The 18320-nt window shown below is 55.4% G+C and overlaps 1 protein-coding gene across 1 annotated transcript in view; it reads right to left on the minus strand.

Moving 5' to 3' along the window:
* The window catches only part of NTN1 (netrin 1), a 173135-nt gene that overhangs the window by 32899 nt on the left and 121916 nt on the right, over positions 1–18320 (minus strand). Inside the window, exon 4 of the mRNA XM_068151606.1 lies at positions 13986–14039. Coding sequence (XP_068007707.1) covers positions 13986–14039 — 54 coding nt within the window. The remainder of the gene's footprint in view (positions 1–13985; positions 14040–18320) is intronic.

Below are 18320 nucleotides of genomic sequence, written 5' to 3' on the forward strand. Positions count from 1 at the left end.
GAGTCTGGGTGATTTCTCCTGCACCATGCTGCTCTAGCCAGAGGTGTTTGAGCTCTTCACAAGACCAAATGCAGGCTAGGAGGATCTGGGAGACAGTTAGAGGTCTGCTGAGGACAGGCAAGCTCTGCCCAGGGCCATGCAGGCTGAAGGGGCAGGAGGAAGAGGAAGAGGGCAGGACAGCACCAGGGAAAGGATGAACCCTTGTTGTGCACCCCCATGGGCAGGGCACATCCCTGTACAACAGGATGGGGCAGAGATCTGGGGCTGACCTCATCCACCAGTCCTCTAAGCCACAGCCAAGTGGTGTCCACCTCATCACAGGATCACAGGATTGTCAGGGTTGGAGGGGAACTCAAGGCTCAGCCAGTCCCAACCCCCCTGCCATGGGCAGGGACACCTCACACTACAGCAGGTTGCTCACAGCCACAGCCAGCCTGGCTGCAAACACCTCCAGGCAGGAGGCTTCCACCACCTCCCTGGGCAGCCTGTGCCAGGCTCTCACCACCCTCCTGGGGAACAACTTCTTCCTCACATCCACTCTCAATCTACCCATTTCTAGTTGTGCTCCATCCCCCCCAGTCCTATCACTCCCTGACACCCTCCAAAGTCCCTCCCCAGCTTTCTTGTAGCCCTCTTCAGGTACTGGAAGACCACAATTAGGTCCAATCCTAACTCCATGAGCCCCTCACTGGATAGAGTGGGGCTCAGAAGCTGGGAGTGAGGCTCTTCCAGGGGTCCCACATCCCCCCCAGTGCTGGCCAGTTCAGACCAATGGGGCTGCTTTGATTTGCCCTCATGCCAGGAGACCATGGTGATGATGAGCAGCTTTCACCCTTTTCCCCTTCCTCCCCAGCATTATAGGTCAGAAGCCCTCCATCAGGCACTGCTGTTCCATGGGGGCAGTGCAGGAGATGCCATGGGGCTGGGGCAGAGGTGGGAACATGGCAGCACTGAGCTGTCCACTGGCTCTGGGCAAATCTGTCCTGTGGAACAGAAGAACTAACCCTCCCCTCCAAGGGCATCCCCAGACCTATGCTCCAGCCCTTACAGTGCTGCTGCTTCTGGCCTTCCAACACCTCCTGACCTTAGGAGAGAGGCCTCTGCCCCCACCTGAGGGCTCAGTGCTGCAAAAGCCACACAAGTGCCCAGGGTGGGGAAGGTGAAGGTCTCCCTGCTGCATGACTTTTGTGAGCCCTGCTGCCACAGGGATGCTGGGGATGGACCCAAGTGAACCCTCCCTTCACCAGGGGCTGGGGTTTGCCAGCTCCAGCTGTGCTCCAGGCCCTCACAGCTGAGCCAAGAGTGCCTTCCACCACAGCCCTGATGTGGGTACTGTGGGCATCAAGATGTTTCCTGAGCCCATCCAACAACCACAAAACTGTTCCAGGTGCTCCAAAGAGCTGCCACAGCCTGTGGGAGGTGCAGGACAAAGGGTACCACAGGCTGCAGCTCCATGGGTCTGCAAGAGCTTCATGCTGCCCACCCAAACTCTCCAGGCAGTGGAAATGCATCTCCAGCCCCTTTACAGGCAAGAGCTCAACCTCTTCACCTTGTGCATGATGTGCCATCTTCTGAATGCTGCCCAGGCTTGAAGCAGTCCATCCTCAGCCTGTGGGCTGATGGGCTCAATGACCTTAAAGGCCTTTGACAACTGAAATGATTCTATGGACACCATCCTGAGGGGCTGGATCTGCTTCCCAGGGGTTCTGCACAAAGTCCTGTGTCCAGTTCTGGGCCCCTCAGTTTAAGAAGGACATTGAAGGACACTTGAAGGTGTCCAGAGAAGGGCAAGAAAGCTGGGGAGGGGTCTGGAGCACAGCCCTGTGAGGAGAGGCTGAGGGAGCTGGGGTTGCTTAGCCTGGAGAAGAGGAGGCTCAGGGGAGACTTTCTTGCTCTCTCCAACTCCCTGAAGGGAGATTGTAGTCAGGTGGGGGTTGGTCTCTTCTCCCAGGCACCCAGCACCAGAACAAGAGGACACAGTCTGAGGCTGTGCCAGGGGAGGTTCAGGCTGGAGGTGAGGAGAAAGTTCTTCCCAGAGAGAGTTGTTAGCCATTGGGATGTGCTGCCCAGGGAGGTGGTGGAGTCCCTGTCTCTGGAGGTGTTCTAGAAAAGGCTTGGATGTGGCACTTGGAGCCATGGTTTAGTTAGTCATGAGGTAATAGGTTGGACTTGATGATCACTGAGGTCTTTTCCAACCTCCCCTGAGCCTCCTCTTCTCCAGGCTAAGCAACCCCAGCTCCCTCAGCCTCTCCTCACAGGGCTGTGCTCCAGACCCCTCCCCACCTTTGTTGCCCTTCTCTGGACACCTTCCAGCATCTCAACATCTTTCCTAAACTGAGGAGCCCAGAACTGGACACAGGACTCAAGGTGTGGCCTAAGCAGTGCTGAGCACAGGGCAGGATGAGCTCCCTGCTCCTGCTGGCCACACTGTTCCTGATGCAGGCCAGGATGCCCTTGGCCTTCTTGGCCGCCTGGGCACACTGCTGGCTCCTGTTCACCTGCTGTCAACCAGTACCCCAAAAGACATTAGGTTGAACTCCAGAAGAGCCTTACTGACAGACTGGGGATAGACAAATCATCCAGATCCAGACCTCAGAGTTCAAGTCCAAGGGTTTGATGTAAATGACCTCAAATGGACCAGCAGGAAGGTTATGGAGGGACCGCTTAGGAGGGCTTGCAGTGATGGGATGAGGGGCAGTGGTTGGAAACTGGAGCAGAGTAGATTTAGATTGGACATCAGGAGGGATTAGGTTGGAGAAGAGGAAAAATGTCTTTGCTGCAGGAGTGGTCAGGGACTGGCAGAGGCTGCCCAGGGAGGTGGTGGAGTCCCCAGCCCTGGAGGGGTTCCAGCAAGGTGTGGCCATGCCACCTGGGGACTTCGTTTACTGGCCCTGGTGGTGTTGGGTGGATGGTTGGACTGGCTGCTCTTGCTGATCTTGGAGGTCTGTGGTGGGCTGAAATTTCCCCCCACCCCCCAGCATTAACTCCCACAGGGTCCTTCGGAATTGACACAGTTCTGTGTCTGCACACCGTGACCCGGGCCCCCAGCCGGCTGCTGGCTCCGAGGGATCCTCACCAGCCAGCGCCTTTCAAAGACAGCCTGCGGCAGCGGCCGGGCTGCTCTCTGCCCGAGCTGGGGATTTGCTGCGCGGCTGCTGCGGGCCGCGGGGACTCAAACCCCAACCCCGGCACCAGCCCAGGCAACCCCCTGCGAGGGGAAAGCCTTCTCCGCAGCCCCGCAGGGATCTCCCGCAGGACAACTGCCATTAACCTCTCCCTTGGAACAAGGAGGTGCAAATGAGCCCACAGTAGCCTCCTTTCTTCTGGCTGAACAAGATTGATTGAAGTACAAATTGGCGCAAATAAAGCATGTAATTAGATTAAAGCCTCTGCCTGCAGCGGGGCAAAGCGGCTGCGCGGCAGCCTGCAGCCCCCTTCCCAACCCCCCCCAGCAGCCAGCAGCGCTCGGGGGGTCGCTGGCCGAACCCCCAGCACCCCGCAGGATGTGGCCGGGGCTGCCCCCACCGCCTTGCCCTTGATGCAGCCATGCAGTGGGGGCGGTGAGACGCTGGAACAGGTTGCCCAGGGAGGTTGTGGCTGCTCCTGTTGAAAGCCTTGAGCAACCTGGGCTGGTGGGAGGTGTCCCTGCCCCTGGTTGCAACTGGATGGTCTTTAAGCTCCCTTCCAACCCAAACCGTTCTGTGATCCTGTGCTCAGCCTCTCTGGCCCAGCGCAGCACCCAGCAGCTCTGCTTGGGCATGCTTTGGGTGCTGCCAGGGCACATGCATGGTCCTGCCTATTTGATCAAGCCTTGGGACCCTCTGGTCACTGAACTCAGAGGGGAAACCACCCCCAGGCTCCACCCAAGCCCCACTGTGGGTCAGGGTGCATTTGCTTTCTGCTTCTGGAGCTGCCTGCTTGGGATGGGAGGGAATGGGCCTGGGCAGATTGTGGTGTTTTGGGACATGAGTGCTCATAGCAGCCCTGACCTCAGCAGCATCCCAAGTCTTCCCAGATATAAAGAGACTGTGGAGGAAGGCTACAGCTGGTGACACAGTGGGGACACTCCACTTGTGCCAGACACTACCACACTGGAAGACACTGGGTGAACACAAGAGCCCTGTGGCTCACCAGCCCCTGCCTTTGCATGCCCCTCATCCTTCTCCTCGATGCCAAGGCCAGCAGCACATTTCCTAACCCTTCCCCACAGCAGCACACCCAGTGCTGAGTCCTGGAGGACTTGGGGGACATGGGGGTCAGGAGTGACATGGGCTGCTGGAGGTCCCCAATACTGCTTCATCCCCACCCAGCACTTCCCCTCTGCCAGCATGTCCTCAGCTGGTGCACTCCATGGCTGTCACTCCCAGCACCTGTGGCTTGGCTATGGGCCAGGGTCTGTGGGCACTCAGGTCCCCTCAGTGGTCCCTGTGCCCTGGAGCTGGGGATATGGGGATGGAGGGATGCAGGATTGAAAGAAAGTGGGGATGAAGGAATGTGGGAATGGATGGATGGAGGAATTGAAGGAGGGAGGCAGGGACAGAGGGAAACAGAGGTGAAGGGATTCAGTGTTGTGGGAATGGGGGACAGGAAGAATTTAGGGATGGGGGGATGAAGGGATTTGGAAATGTGGGGATGGAGGAATGGAGGAATTTGGGGATGGAGGAAGTCAGGGATGTGGAGATGGGGGGATGGAGTGATGCAGGAGTGGAGAGATGAAGGGATGTGGAGATGGGGGATGGAGTGATGCAGGAGTGGAGAGATGAAGGGATGTGGAGATGGGGGATGGAGTGATGCAGGAGTGGAGAGATGAAGGGATATGGAGATGGGGGAGGGAGTGATGCAGAAATGGAGAGATGAAGGGATGGGGGGATGGAGTGATGCAGGAATGGAGAGGTGAAGGGATGTGGAGATGGGGGATGGAGTGATGCAGGAGTGGAGAGATGAAGGGATGTGGAGATGGGGGATGGAGTGATACAGGAAAGGAGAGGTGAAGGGATGTGAAGATGGGGGATGGAGTGATGCAGGCATGGAGAGGTGAAGGGATGTGGAGATGGGGGGATGGAGTGATGCAGGAATGGAGAGATGAAGAGATGTGGGGATGAAGATATGTGGAGATGGATGGATGGATGGATGGATGGATGGATGGATGGATGGATGGAGAGCTGGAGGGAAGCAGAGGTACAGGGATGTGGCAATGGAAGAACAGAAGGATTGGGGGGTGGAAGGATGCAGGGATGAAGACATATGGGGATGAAGGGGTGTGGGAATGGAGGGATGGAAGGAAACAGAGATGCAGGGATGTGGGGATGGAGGAATGAAGGGATGGAGGCACAAAGGCATGCAGGGGCTGCTGGAAGCCCTGCGATGGGGTTACAGGAGCACGATGCAGCTGGGTGTGAAGCTTATCTGCATCTCAGCAGAAGCTGTGTGGTGGTTTGTTTTGTGTGGGGGTTTTCTCACAGAAATATTTGGAAGTGACCAGAAGTTTCTTCACTGGAAGCTCCTCGCCCCTATTGTCCTCACAGCCATTCACTGCAGGTCACCATGAGAAAGCTCTTTTCAGGAGGGAGCTGGAGGCTGCAGCCAATCAATCAGTCAGTCAATCACACAGTCAATCCATCACCTTGCTTACAGCTGGAGACAAGCCAGAGAATACCCATGCAGGGCTGAATGGATTGCTCATTGGGGTGGGTACAAAGCTGGAGACCCCCAGGCTGAGCCCAGATTTGCAGCAGGGTGACTGCCTTCAGGCAGGAGGTGACCACTGCTCAGCTCGTTGCTTGGCTCCAGCTGGGCCCTTAGAATCCCTGAATGGTTTGGATTGGAAGGGACCTTAAAGATCACCTAGTCCTAACCCCCCTGCCATGGGCAGGGACAGCTTCCACTAGATCAGGTAGCTCAAGGCTCCATCCAGCCTGGGTTTTGACACGGCTAAGCTTGGAGCCTCCACAACTTCTCTGGGCAACCTGTTCCTGTGCCTCACCACTCTCTTGGGGGTAAAGTTTCTTCCTAATGTCTGATCTAAATCCAACTTCTTCCAGTTTGAAGCCATCACCTCTCACCCCATCACTCCATGCCTTTTTACAAAACCCCTTTCCAGCTCCCCTGTAGCCCCCTTCAAATACTGGAAGGTTGCTTCAACATCTCCCTGGAACCATCTCCTCTCCAGGCTGATAGCAAACTGGGAGGCTTGGCTGATATGCCTGAAGGCTGTGAGGCTGTTCAGAGACTTGGACAGACTGAGAGCTGGGCAGAGAGGAACTTAAATAGCTCCAATAAAGATAAGTGCAGAGTCCTGCACTGGGAAGGAAGAACAAACTACAGCAGTAGAGGCTGGGAGGTGATCTGCTGGAGAGCAGCCCTGTAGAGAAGGACCTGGGAGTGCTGGTGGGCAGCAAGTTCTGCATGGGACAGCAATGTGCCCTGGGGGCCAAGAAGGCCAATAGGATCCTGGGGGGCATTAAGAGTGTGACCAGCAGATCCAGGGAGGTTCTCCTCCCCCTCTCCTCTGCCCTGCTGAGACCTCAACTGGAATATTGCATCCAGTGCTGGGCTGCCCAGTTCAGGAGGGACAGGGATCTGCTGGATAGAGTCCAGGGGAGGGCTCCAAGGCTGCTGAAGGGACTGCAGCACTGCCTGGGGAGGAGAGGCTGAGAGCCCTGGGGCTGTTTAGTCTGCAGAGGAGAAGACTGAGAGGGATCTGATCAATGTCTATCAATAGCTGAGGGCTGGGGATCAGGAGGCAGGGGCCAGGCTCTGCTCAGCTGCACCCTGGGATAGGCCAAGGGGCAATGGATGGAAACTCAGCACAGGAGGTTCCACCTCAACATGAGGAGGAACTTCTTCCCTGTGAGGGTCCCAGAGCCCTGGAGCAGGCTGCCCAGAGAGGTTGTGGAGTCTCCTTCTCTGGAGCCTTTCCAGCCCTGTCTGGATGTGTTCCTGTGTGACCTGTGCTGGATTCTGTGGCCCTGCTCTGGCAGGGGGTTTGGACTGGAAGATCTCTGGAGGTCCCTTCCAACCCCTAACATCCTGTGAGCCTGTGAGAACTTACATACAAGGGTAGCCTTCCAGGGCTTCCCTCGTGCAGCTGCTCCCTCCAGACATGCAGCACCCACCCAAGTGCACAGAGAGTCCTTGCCAGGGGATATCAGCGCTGGGTGACGACCAAGACCTGTTGCTACTTCAAATCTGCAAAGCCCTGAGGCTCAGGGCTGCTCTGCTTGCAGCTCAGCAGAGTTAAGGCTTCGTGATTTCCTCTGTTGGCCTGGAGACAAACGTGGTTTGAAATCAGACACCTCCTCAGGCATTTGCCTTCTCACTACATAACTCCAATACAATGTCTTCTGAAAGTCCTTCCACGTGGAATTTGTGAGGTGCTGCCTAGGCTGGGGGTGGGGGTGGGGGTGGGGGAGGGGGTGGTGATCTATACATTTATTTCTTTATTTCAGTTGTAGAATCACAGAATTGTTTTGCTTGGAAGAGACCTTTCAGATCATCAGCTCCAACCACTTAACCCAGCACTGCCAGGGCACCACCAACCCATGGCCCTCAGCACCACATCTCCACAGCTTTGCAGCCCCTCCGGGGATGGGGACTCCACCACTGCCCTGGGCAGCCTGGGCCAGGTCTTGACAACCCTCAAGGGGAAGAAATTGTTCCTCATGTCCAACCTAAACCTCCCCTGGCACAATGTGAGGCCATTCCTCTTGTCCTATTGCTTGGTTTTTGGGGATGCCCCCCACCTGGCTCCAGCCTCCTTTCAGGGAGTTGTAAAGAGCCAGAAGGTCTCCCCTCAGCCTCCTCTTCTCCAGACTGAAAACCCCAGGTCCTCCTCATCAGACCTGATCTCCAGACCCTTCAGCAGCTTCATTGCCCTCCTCTGGAGCTGCTTCAGAAACCTCAGCTGGCCTCTGAGAGAGGAGAGCTCCCCAAGGATGAGCCTCCCACAGGAGCCTGTGCTTCCCTCTGCTCTAGGGGATGGCATCCCTCCCTCCACTCAGCAGTGTGCCAGTGGCCATGCAGCTCCCTGGAGCACAGCAGCCAGCTGGGCCAACCACCCCAGGGACTGGCAGGAGGCTGGGGAAGGTTGGGTGGCTGTGCTGTGCCCAGCAGCTGAGGCTTGCAGCCAACCAGCCCAGCCTGAGCAGAAACCTGGACCTGCTGGGGTGACTGAGGCTGCCTGCCAGAGATTTGGGAGGGCTGTGATGTCCAGCACACGTTGGCAGGGCTGGTTTGGGCCACCTCTGAGGCAAACCCACAGCACAGGCAGAACTTCCACCCCAGCTATCAGCCCCTGGAGAGGGGCTAAGGCAGTGGGAGGCAGGGAGAGGTAGAATTTCAGGGACATCTTTCCAGCCCTTCTGACACAGCCTCCAAGCCTGTGCTGGGGAGATGTATCCTTTCCATCTCTGTTGCACCCTGTGACAGGACAAGGGGCAATGGATGTAAGCTCCAGCACAGGAGGTTCCAGCTCAACAGGAGGAGGAACTTCTTCCCTATGAGGGTCCCAGAGCCCTGGAGCAGGCTGCCCAGAGAGGTTGTGGAGTCTCCTTCTCTGGAGACTTTCAAGCCCTGTCTGGATGCCTTCCTGTGAGACCTGCTTTGGCAGGAGGGTTGGACTGGAAGCTCTCTGGAGGTCCCTTCCAGCCCCTAACATCCTGTGAGCCTGTGTGACCCTGTGATGTCATGAGCAAGGGACACCAGCTGAGCACAACGACCTGGGTGCAGAGCTGCCCCCTTCCCTCCCTCCTTGCTCTGGGAAGCAGGGAGGATGTGAACTTCAGCCTGCTCCAGCCCTCCCACAGCCCACCCAAGAGCTGTGCTGCCCCTGCCCAGGCAGAGCCATGAGCCAGCTTCTCATTGTCCCTAATGCCACCCCTCACATTTTCTCCTGTGGGTACAACACCGGGGAGAGATTTCCCACTGCCTTCACCCGGGGATGGAGCTGGTCCAGAGGTTTAGATAAGCCTTTGGGATGGGGCTGGGAAGCAGAGATTTTGGCTGCAGGCCATGTCCTGTCCTGGCTGGAGGTGCTGCACAGTGCCAGTGGCCTTGTCCCCACGCTGTCATTTTCCAAGCCAGCCTTGCACCCCTCACAGATGTTGTGGAGGCAGCTGGCTTCCGACACGCTGTTGACTCCTTGTTTCCAGCTGCTGCAGCTCATTAAAAGCAGCTATGGTACACTTAATCCTTTCCTAATGTCACTTTTCCCTTGAAGCTGTTGCTGCAGTGATGATCACAGTGTTTATGTGGCCGTGAGTAAAAGTGGTCCACAGCCTGTGCTTGGGAGTGGGGCTGCTGGGCCAAAGAGACCACATTCCCGTGGGGAAGCACAGGTACAAGCTGTCCAGGGGGCTGCCAATGAGGAGGGGGCTCCCAGCTGCCCAGGCCATGGAACTCAAGCACAGCCCCTTGGACATCTGGTGGGACAAGGGGCACAGACTGGAATCCAGAAGGTTCCACCTGAAGAGGAGGAGGAAATTCTTTGGTGTGAGGGTGCTGGAGGCCTGGAGCAGGCTGCCCAGGGAGGTTGTGGAGTCACCTGGTCTGGAAAGATTCCAAGCCCAGCTGGACATTGTGAGCCTTGGCAAACTGCTGTGGGTGCCCTGCTTGAGCAGGGGGCTTGGACTGGGTGATGCTCAGAGGTCCCTTCCAACCCTCTCCATGCTGGGATTCTTTGCATGTGTTCTTTGATAGGTGAGGCACAGGAGCAGGGACAGTCTTGAAAGCCTCACCCAGCCTGTGGCATTTGGGAGTTGTCTTTTGGGGTTTTTTTTTGTCCTTTCAATTGTTGCAGACTATTCCAGAGCAGAGCCCTGAGTGCCCATCTCCCTTCTCTGAACTCTTCCCAGAAGGTATTAAACCATCTCCACATACCAGAGCACGCATCCACCTCTGTGTAAGACCTCTGCCAACCTGCAGCTGAGCTGCTTCAGGTCTGTGCAGCCCCAGGGATCACTAAGAGTGGGTCTCCCACCCCTCCCTCTTCCCCCCTTTTTCCTGTGTTTGCATCCAGAATCATAGAATCATTTTGGCTGGAAGAGACCTTTAAGAGCATCCAGTCCAAGCCTTACCCCAGCACTGCCAGGGCACCACCAAACCATGGCCCTCAGCACCACATCTACACAGCCTTCAAACCCCTCCAGGGATGGGGACTCCACCACTGCCCTGGGCAGCCTGGGCCAGGCTGGGACAACCCTCAGGGACCACTAAGAGTGCTTCCCCCTTCTTCTACCCCCCCTTTTTTCTGCATTTGCATCCAGCCTCTTCCTCACCAGTTGAGAACAAAAGGCCTGAGCCAACACCTTGAGCCCAAATGACTTTTTAGGAAAAACCCAGCTCTGTTTTGAGGCTGCAGAGGCCAATTTCCAGGGGAAAACCATGCAAGGCTGCATCAATCCAATCACCTGGTTTTTATTTAAGCCCATAAGCTGAAATCATCCACCTAAGATAATCATTTCCAAGCCAGTCTGGATTTGATTCAGATAAGACAGCGACTGACTGGCAGGTTTGTAAACCTTTCCCCCCCACTGTCATGATTTTTTCCTTTCCCTGTGGCCCCTTCTACATCTCTGAAAGGGACCAGAGCAGGATGGGGTGATGGTAAGAGCTTTCTTTGCCTGGACAAAAAGCCATAATGAGTAGCGCCCCCCCCCCCCCCCCCCCCCCCATTCTCCAGGCTCCCAGCACGGGGAATGCCTTTCATCTAAACAACTCAGCTTTGGATCATTTCCCCACATTGATCCGGACCTCGGAGAGCTAAGCAGAGACAGGCAGGACCCCCCAGTTTTTCCAGCCCTTGCACCAACACTGTTTCGGTCCACGCTCGTCTGAAATCCCTCCCTGGCTGATTCGGGGCAGCGGTGATGCTTAAATCAGCTCCCGGCAAGGAGGAGCTGCTGCGGAGCGGCGGCGAGCAGGGTGCTGCGGGAGCCCCTGGCGGGCGCGGGGCGGTCGGGCAGAGCAGGATGCGTGCGGCGGCAGTGCTGTTAGCGCAGGTGCGGTTGTTGGTGCAGGTGTGGAGGGTCCCTTTGGTTCGGGGGGCGCAGAGCGGGGCCGTGCGAGCGGCGCGGCGGGGCCGGGGCCGTTCGCTGCGCGGCCTATAGGCGGCGCTGTGGGGCGGCTCGCTCGGCACCCCCCGCGGTGTCCTAGCGGCGGCAAAGGGGGTCTGCAGCCCCGGGGCCCGGGGGCGTCCTCCTGGCAGGGTGGGGTGGGGTTGCCATACAACACCCACCCCCTCCTTTGCCCTCACAACACCAACCCCACATCTTGCCCCCACAACCCCAACCTCACATCTTGCCCCCACAACCCCAACCTCACATCTTGCCCCCACAACACCAACCTCACATCTTGCCCCCACAACACCCAACCCCACATCTTGCCCCCACAACACCAACCTCATCTCTTGCCCCCACAACACCAAACTCACATCTTGCCCCCACAACACCAAACTCACATCTTGCCTCCACAACACCAACCTCAAATCTTGCCCCCCCCCAACCTCACATCTTGCCCCCACTACATCAACCCCTCCTTTGCCTTCACAACACTAACCTCACATTTTGCCCCCACTACATCAACTCTTCTTTTGCCTTCACAACACTAACTTCACCTTTTGCCCCCACAACACCATTCACCTTTTGCCTTCACAACACCAACCTCACCTTTTGCCCCCACAACACCAACCCCACGTGTTGCCACTGTGCCTCTCAGCACCTCAACCCCTACCCACACAGTGCAAGGATGGTGCTCTGCAACTCCCTGACTTGGGAGTGTTTCTTGCTCAACCAGCCAAAGAGAAGACACTGAAACAGAATGCTGCTGCTGCTTTACAGGTGGCAAGATGTGTGCTTTCAATCAGTCCTGCAGAAAGCCCTGGGCCTTGCCTTCCTGTGACAATGGAAGGCTCAGTCCCGTTCCAGCCTGGGTTTCCCATCACGAGACTAGCTCCTGAGCACACAACAGCAGGCACAGCCCCGTGTGAAAAGCCCTGCCATGGGCCAAAGCTTGGCTCAGAGTTCAATCTGAGGTGATGTCCATCACTTTTAGTACAAAATCCCTAATTTATGACCCCTCCAGCACTGGTGAGACTAAAGTAAACAGCCTTTACACCTCGTGTCCTGCACAGCCGTGACGCTGTTCAAACACCCTGGGAATGTGCCGGCAGCAGGATGGGATAACTCAGCCTTTCTCAGGGCTCCTGCTGTCATCCCCTGCTCAGACTTATCTGACCCAAGGGACCTAGGGACTGGAAAATTCCTCAATGACATGGTTGGGAGCAGGTGTGAGCCTTTCTAGAGGCGTAAATCAGGAGGGGGGGATCATGGAGGATCCTTCTCGGGGAGGTGGTGGAGGCACTGTTCCTGGAGGTGTTCAAGAGTCACAGAATCATAGAATCATAGAATCAACAAGGTTGGAAAAGACCTCAAAGATCATCAAGTCCAACTTGTCACCCAACACCTCCTGACTACTAAACCATGGCTCCAAGTGCCACATCCAATCCCCTCTTGAACAGCTCCAGGCATGGGGACTCCACCACCTCCCTGGGTAGCACATCTCAATGGCTAACAACTCTCTCTGTGAAGAGCTTTCTCCACCTCCCTGTGTGTGAACATGGCACTGTGGGACATGGTTTAATGGTGCTCTTAGGTCAGTGGTTGGTCTGGGTGATCTTAGAGGGCTTTTCCAACCACAACAGTTTTATGATTCTATTATTGTGGCCTGCCAGGATCTGCAGGGGGCTCCAAGAAAGCTGGGGAGGGACTTGTGAGGGTGTCAGGGAGTGATAGGACTGGGGGGATGGAGCAAAACTAGAAGTGGGTAGATTGAGATTGGATGTGAGGAAGAAGTTGTTCCCCAGGAGGGTGGTGAGAGATTGGCACAGGTTGCCCAGGGAGGTGGTGGAAGCCTCCTGCCTGGAGGTGTTTGCAGTCAGGCTGGATGTGGCTGTGAGCAACCTGCTGCAGTGTGAGGCATCCCTGCCCATGGCAGGGGGTTGGAACTGGCTGAGCCTTGAGGTCCCTTCCAGCCCTGACAGTTCTGTGGTTCTATGATTTTCTGGGGTGTCTGTGCAGTGGTGGTGGTGGTGGTGATGGGGCATACAAAGGGACACTCTGAGCCCCAGGTCAGCATTGCATAGGTTGGATTTGGTGCAAGGACAAAGGAAGGGGGAAGAGGAGAATGTGCACACCCCATGATGTGCCAAAGCTGCCTCAGGACAACCCTCCATGTGGCAGCTCACATAAATATGGTGATCCAAGTCCATCAGGGCTGTGCTGCTGCCTCTACTGCAGAACCTCTTGCTGCAGGGCCCACAGCTGCAGGATCTCCGAGCGAGCTAAGATGCTCCTCCTGCTCTAGAAGCCATTGGCCTTGAGACACCTCTGAACACAACTGACCCCAGCAATGCCATTCACCACGGCCATGTCCCACCCTGAGGACCTGCAGAGCCAGACATGAGACACACAGCTCTGCCCACAGGTCACCTCAGCCCCTCAGAGCACTGAGAACAAGAACTACACCAATCTAGGCAAACAAAGGCAATGTTCCCATGCAGCAGTAAGCAATGCTCAGGGCTTTTGTTCCCTTCTGGAAGATTTCTGTTCCTCCAGTCCTTCCCCACCAAAACAAAAACCCTTGGTGGGACTGTTCTCAGCTTCTTGAGAAGGTAACCACTATAACAATCAACCAGTGGTGGTCTTAGGTCTTTACTTACCTCTTCTCCATCAAGGGCTGGCTTCACACTGGGTGACCCCTGTGTGCTTATAGATTTAGCATCTCTGGGAAAACCTTTCTGCTTCTTCTCTACACTCCCACATGGTCCCTGAGCATCCCATCTCTCAGGATGCTTACACATTTAGGGCAACAACTCATCCCAGCACAGTCAACAGAACTGATGTAATTAATTGAATGCAGTTTCATCCTGGGCAGGTGCTTGCTCCAAAGACATTAACCATCAAGATGATGAAAGAAAAGAGACCACCTACCTGCAGGCTCCTCCATGCTGCTGGCAGCAGTGGTGGGGGGAGCAGCTGGGATCTCTGTGCAGGGCAGCAGGAAGCAGGCGGGAAAGGAAAGGAGATAAAAGAAGGAGGTATTAGTCCAGATCCTCAAGAGCTTGGTTCCTGCACACATCACATTTCCCCATCTCAACCATGGCCACCAGCAAGGAGCATATCCCAACTATGACCTTCAACAAAGAGCATATCCTAATAATGGAGGTGTTTAAGAGGAGCCTGGCTGAGGCACTAGGTGCCATGGTTTAGTTGATTAGATGGTGTTGGGTGCTAGGTTGGACTGCATGATCTCAAAGGTCTTTTCCAACCTGGATAATTCTATTCTATTCTATTTGCCAGGCTGGACAGATGGACAGAGTCCAAGGGCAGGAGATTGAACACATCCAAGTGCCAGGTGCTGCACATTGGCCACAACAACCCCAGGCAGTGCTACAGGCTGGGGTCAGAGTGGCTGAGAGCAGCCAGGCAGAAAGGGACCTGGGGGTGCTGGTTGATGGTAGGCTGAACATGAGCCTGCAGTGTGCCCAGGCAGCCAAGAGGGCCAATGGCATCCTGGCCTGCATCAGGAAGAGTGTGGCCAGCAGGAGCAGGGAGGTCATTCTGCCCCTGTACACTGCACTGGTTAGGCCACACCTTGAGTCCTGTGTCCAGTTCTGGGCTCCTCAGTTTAGGAAAGATGTTGAGCTGCTGGAAGGTGTCCAGAGAAGGGCAACAAGGCTGGGGAGGGGTCTGGAGCACAGCCCTGTGAGGAGAGGCTGAGGGAGCTGGGGTTGCTTAGCCTGGAGAAGAGGAGGCTCAGGGGAGACCTTCTTGCTCTCTCCAACTCCCTGAAAGGAGGTTGTAGCCAGGTGGGGGTTGGTCTCTTCTGCCAGACAAGCAGCACCAGAACAAGAGGACACAGTCTGAGGCTGTGCCAGGGGAGGTTTAAGCTGAAGATTAGGAAGAAGTTCTTCATAGAAATAGAGATTGGTCATTGGGATGTGCTGCCCAGGGAGGTGGTGGAGTCACCATCCCTGGAGCTGCTTAGGAAGAGCCTGGATGGGGTGCTTGGTGCCATGGTTTAGTTGATCAGATGGTGTTGGGTGATAGGTTGGACTTGATGATCTCAAAGGCCTTTTCCAACCTGGTTAATTCTATTCTATTCTATTCTATTCTATTCTATTCTATTCTATTCTATTCTATTCTATTCTATTCTATTCTATTCTATTCTATTCTATTCTATTCTATTCTATTCTATTCTATTCTATTCTATTCTATTCTATTCCTACTTATGTCCTTCTTCAAGGAGCATATCCCAACTATCTCCTTCAGCAAGAAACATTACCCCAACAATGTTCTTCTTCAAGGAGCACATCCCAACTCTGTCCTTCAGCAAGGAGCCTTTCCAGAGCCCCATACACCAGCACACCGTGGCTGTACCTGCTGGGGAGCTGGGCCATTAGGCCTCCCCAAAGGATGTGGGAAAGGGTTTTTCAAACTGACAGTCTCAGTGTGTGCCTCAAAACCAAAGATGCAATCAGGCAGAGAACTGCTGTGTGCCACAGCCAGCAATTGCTGCGCTGCCCACACACAACCTGCTGCAACTGCTGGCTCCCAGTCTGCACCCCAGGGTGAGGGGTGCTCTTGCAAGGCATGGAGGGTCCCTAAGCCAGGCAGGACATTCCCCAGCCCCAGCAGGCAATGGGAGAGTGGCTGCCTGTCCCTGGGCTGTCCTTCCCAGCTGCTGCTTCCATCCATGTCTGAAGCAGTGCTATCACTCCTCCTGTGTGAGATAGGATGGAGGTGAGGTATTGCATCGGCCTGTTGGGCTCCAGGTGTTATCTCACCCACATGAAACACAAACACATCTGGTGCTGACACAGTGGGCCCTGGGTTGGATTTGGGGCTGGCTTTGCATAGCTGGAACAATGTGAAGTTCTGGGTCTGCATGCCCCAGCCTGGCTGTGTTTGTTGATGTTAAAGGGGTGGACTGCAGCTGGGGTGGGTTCCATGCTCCCAGCTTTGTCAAGATGAAGCTCCTTTCCCCAGGGCACACACACACACACACACAGAGCCCTCATTGCTGACATCTTTTGTGCATTTAGGGCACAGGGCTGCAATTTCTGTGCATCCCTGGGAATCCTGATCATAGGAGCACAGAAGCATAGAATCAACCAGGTTGGAAAAGACCTCAGAGATCATCAAGCCCAACCTATTCCCTAATACCTAACACCTCCTGACAACTAAACCATGGCTCCAAGTGCCACAGCCAAGCCTTTTATGAACACCTCCAGGGATGCTGACTCCACCACCTCCCTGGGCAGCACATCCCAGTGCCCAATCTCTCTTTCTGGGAAGAACTTTCTCCTCACCTCCAGCCTAAACTTCCCCTGGCACAGCTTGAGACTGTGTCCTCTTGTTCTGGTGCTGCTTGCCTGGGAGAAGAGACCAACCCCCACCTGGCTACAACCTCCCTTCAGGGAGTTGTAGACAGCAACTCTACAACTGGGGATGGGGAAACACTCTACCAGTTCACTTTGAAAGTGGAATTTAGGCACAAGCTGTGAGCTGGCATCTGCCTCCTCCTGCTTTTTGCTGTCAGGAACCTGTGTGAGCATGGAGGAGGGGATTGCTGGGGTCTGGCTGTGTTGCAGTGAAGGCAGCTCACAGGCCTGCAGCCCAGTTAGGATTATCTTAGAGTCACAGAATCATAGAATCCCAGACTGGTTTAGGTGGGAAGGGACCTTTAAAGCTCATCTAGTCCAACCTTCCTGGTGCCAGCAGGGACATCTGCAACTAAGAGCAGGTTGTTCATAGCCCCAGGCAATGCAGTGGTGCCAGGCATGGGGCATCTCCCACCTGTCTGGGCAATCTGGGCCAGGGTCTCACCACCCTCAGCATCAAACATTTCTTCTTTATATCTTAGTCTACATTTAGATGGCTTTTGGAGTTGCTCACCCTCATGCAGTTAAATGCAGACACAGGATGATGTGGCAAACATGGCACACAGCCAAGCAGCCCATCAACAGCCAGCACAACCATCTTGAAGCTGGTGGCTGGATGGAGGCTTATCCCTGCCTGTGTGGGCTGCAGTGCAGGCAGACCCCAATGGTGCCTTGTTTTTCCCCCATGAGGTGATCTTTGCATGATGTAAGCCTTTGGAGCAAGGAAGATACAGGCAGTGGTAAATCAGAGAGTCACTGTGCTCTTGCAGAGGAGCTGGACAGCCCCTGCCCACCTGCAGGGTACCTGTGCCCTCCCAGTGCCAGCCAGGAGAGCTGTGTGGGTAGGGATGGAGAGCAAGTGGCCCTTCACTGTGCATGATTCAAGTGTGTGTGAACTACATCCCTCTCACGTGTAGGATGTGCTGACTGGCAGTTTTCAAGGATGAAAATGTGCTGGTTTGGGTTTTTCTAGGCTGAGAGAGTTGTGAGTTGTTCACATCCTCACTTTAATTGCTTCAGCATCATGCCTGCAGCTCAGACTCCCAACACAGCAGCTCGAGAGCCAGGCCTGAGAAGCTTTGCAAGAGCAGCTTTGGGCCCTTAGAAAGGATCATGGCATCAAAGAATGGGTTGGGTTGAAAAGGAACTTAAAGATCATCCAGTTCCAACCCCCCTGCCATGAGCAGAGACACCTTCCTCTAGACCAGGCTGCTCAAGGCCCCCATCCAACCTGGCTTTGAACACTGCCAGGATTGGAGCCTCCACAACTTCTCTGGGCAACCTGTTTCAGTGTCTCAGCACCCTCCTGGGGGAGGAATTTCTTCCTCATGTCTGGGCTAAATCTTGCTTCTTACACTTTGAAGCCATCACCCCTTGTCCTGTCACTACATATCCTTGTAAGAAGTCCTTCTCTAGCTCTTCTGTAGCACTCTTGAAGCACTGCAAGGCCACCAGAAGGTCTCCCTGGAGCCTTCTTTTCTCCAGGCTGCCCAAGGCCAACTCTCTCAGCCTGGCCTCACAGCAGAGGGCTTCCAGCCCTGCCAGCATTGCTGTGGCCTCCTCTGGCCCTACTCCAACAGCTCCCTGTCTGTGCTGAGGGCTCCAGAGCTGCCCCAGCAGTGCAGGGGTAGTCTGAGCAGAGCACAGCAGAGCAGCAGAATCCCCTCCCTGGACATGGTTGGGGCTGTGCTGACAGCACTTGGTGCCAGCTCATCTCCAGCCTAGCACCCCCTAGGACCCCCAAATCCTTCTCCTCAGGGCTGCTTCCTCTCCATTTTCTGCCCAGCCTGTATTTATTTGTGCTTGGTGTTGCCCTGCCCTGTGTTCTTGCACCAGGCTTTGAATGTTTCAATACTTTGGCTATCCTGCAGTCACAGAGAAG

This window comes from Melanerpes formicivorus, unplaced genomic scaffold, assembly GCF_026170545.1.
Source record: "Melanerpes formicivorus ecotype bairdi unplaced genomic scaffold, bMelFor1.0.p_v2 SCAF_21, whole genome shotgun sequence".
NCBI lineage: Eukaryota > Metazoa > Chordata > Aves > Piciformes > Picidae > Melanerpes > Melanerpes formicivorus.